Raw genomic sequence first — 1,626 nt, forward strand, 5'->3', positions numbered from 1 at the left:
CAAGGTCCCCACCCAGTGGACATGAGGTCCTCAAGGTCCTCACCCAGTGGCCATGGTGGCCCCAAGGTCCCCACATCATGGCCATGGGGGCCCCAAGGTCCCCACAAAATAGCCATGAGGTCCGCAAGGTCCCCACCCAACGGTCATGGTGGCCCCAAGGTCCCCACCCAGTGGCCATGAGGTCCACAAGGTCCCCACCCAGTGGACATGAGGTCCTCAAGGTCCTCACCCAGTGGCCATGGTGGCCCCAAGGTCCCCACATCATGGCCATGGGGGCCCCAAGGTCCCCACAAAATAGCCATGAGGTCCGCAAGGTCCCCACCCAACGGTCATGGTGGCCCCAAGGTCCCCACCCAGTGGCCATGAGGTCCACAAGGTCCCCATGTAAAGCCACAGTGGCCACAAGGTCCCCACCCAACGGCCATGGTGGCCCCAAGGTCCCCACCTTCTGCCCATGGGGTCCCTGGGGTGGCCTGGATTGGTGGCACGTGGCTATGGGGTCTTCAAGGTCCCCATCCTGTGGCCATGGTGGCCTCGAGGTCCCCATGTCATGGCCATAGTGGCCCCAAGGTCCACATCTCCCACCCCCTGGGATCAGGGTGTCCCCAAGGTCCATGTCACCCTCCCGGTGTCACCAGAGGGATCCTGAGGGTCCCCAAAGTCCATGTCTCCCACCTGCTGTGACCAAGGTGACCCCAAGGTCCATGTCACCCACTTGGTTGTCACCAGAGGGGTCCCAAGGTGTCCCCAAGGTCCCCATCTCATGGCCAATGCCACCTCATGTCTCTGGTGTCCCCAAGGTCCACGTCTCTCACACATGGCGACCAGGGTGTCCCCAAGATCCATGTCACCCTCCTGGTGTCACCAGAGGGATCCTGAAGGTGGCCAAGGTCCACGTTGCCCACCCACCATGACCAAGGTGTCCCCAAGGTCCCCATCTCATGGCCAATGCCACCTCATGGTCTCTGCTGTCCCCAAGGTCCACGTGTCTCACACATTGCGACCAGGGTGTCCCCAAGGTCCATGTCATCCTCCTGGTGTCACCAGAAAATCCTGAAGGTCCCCAAGGTCCACGTGTCTCACACATTGCGACCAGGGTGTCCCCAAGGTCCCCATCTCATGGCCAATGCCACCTCATGGTCTCTGCTGTCCCCAAGGACCACGTGTCTCACACATTGCGACCAGGGTGTCCCCAAGGTCCCCATCTCATGGCCAATGCCACCTCATGGTCTCTGCTGTCCCCAAGGACCACGTGTCTCACACATTGCGACCAGGGTGTCCCCAAGGTCCCCATCTCATGGCCAATGCCACCTCATGGTCTCTGCTGTCCCCAAGGACCACGTGTCTCACACATTGCGACCAGGGTGTCCCCAAGGTCCCCATCTCATGGCCAATGCCACCTCATGGTCTCTGCTGTCCCCAAGGACCACGTGTCTCACACATTGCGACCAGGGTGTCCCCAAGGTCCCCATCTCATGGCCAATGCCACCTCATGCTCTCTGCTGTCCCCAAGGTCCATGTCATCCACCCACATGGATCAGGGTGTCCCCAAGGTCCACATCACCCTCCCAATGTCTCCAGAGCATTCTGAGGGTCCCCAAGGTCCACATCTCCCACCTGCTTGGC

At 61.1% G+C, this 1,626-nt stretch overlaps 1 protein-coding gene across 1 annotated transcript in view; it reads left to right on the plus strand.

Moving 5' to 3' along the window:
* Window positions 1-1,602, plus strand: part of LOC118452388 (basic salivary proline-rich protein 2-like) — a gene marked incomplete at its 3' end in the record, with an annotated part of 1,882 nt that extends 280 nt beyond the window's left edge. Inside the window, exons 2-6 of the mRNA XM_035895401.1 lie at window positions 407-599; window positions 742-855; window positions 906-1,068; window positions 1,109-1,464; window positions 1,514-1,602. Of these exons, the coding sequence (XP_035751294.1) occupies window positions 407-599; window positions 742-855; window positions 906-1,068; window positions 1,109-1,464; window positions 1,514-1,602 (915 nt within the window). The remainder of the gene's footprint in view (window positions 1-406; window positions 600-741; window positions 856-905; window positions 1,069-1,108; window positions 1,465-1,513) is intronic.
* Between the last annotated feature and the right edge of the window lie 24 nt (window positions 1,603-1,626).

The sequence above is a fragment of the Egretta garzetta genome, unplaced genomic scaffold (assembly GCF_000687185.1).
Source record: "Egretta garzetta isolate BGI_Z169 unplaced genomic scaffold, ASM68718v1 scaffold1435, whole genome shotgun sequence".
Lineage (NCBI taxonomy): Eukaryota > Metazoa > Chordata > Aves > Pelecaniformes > Ardeidae > Egretta > Egretta garzetta.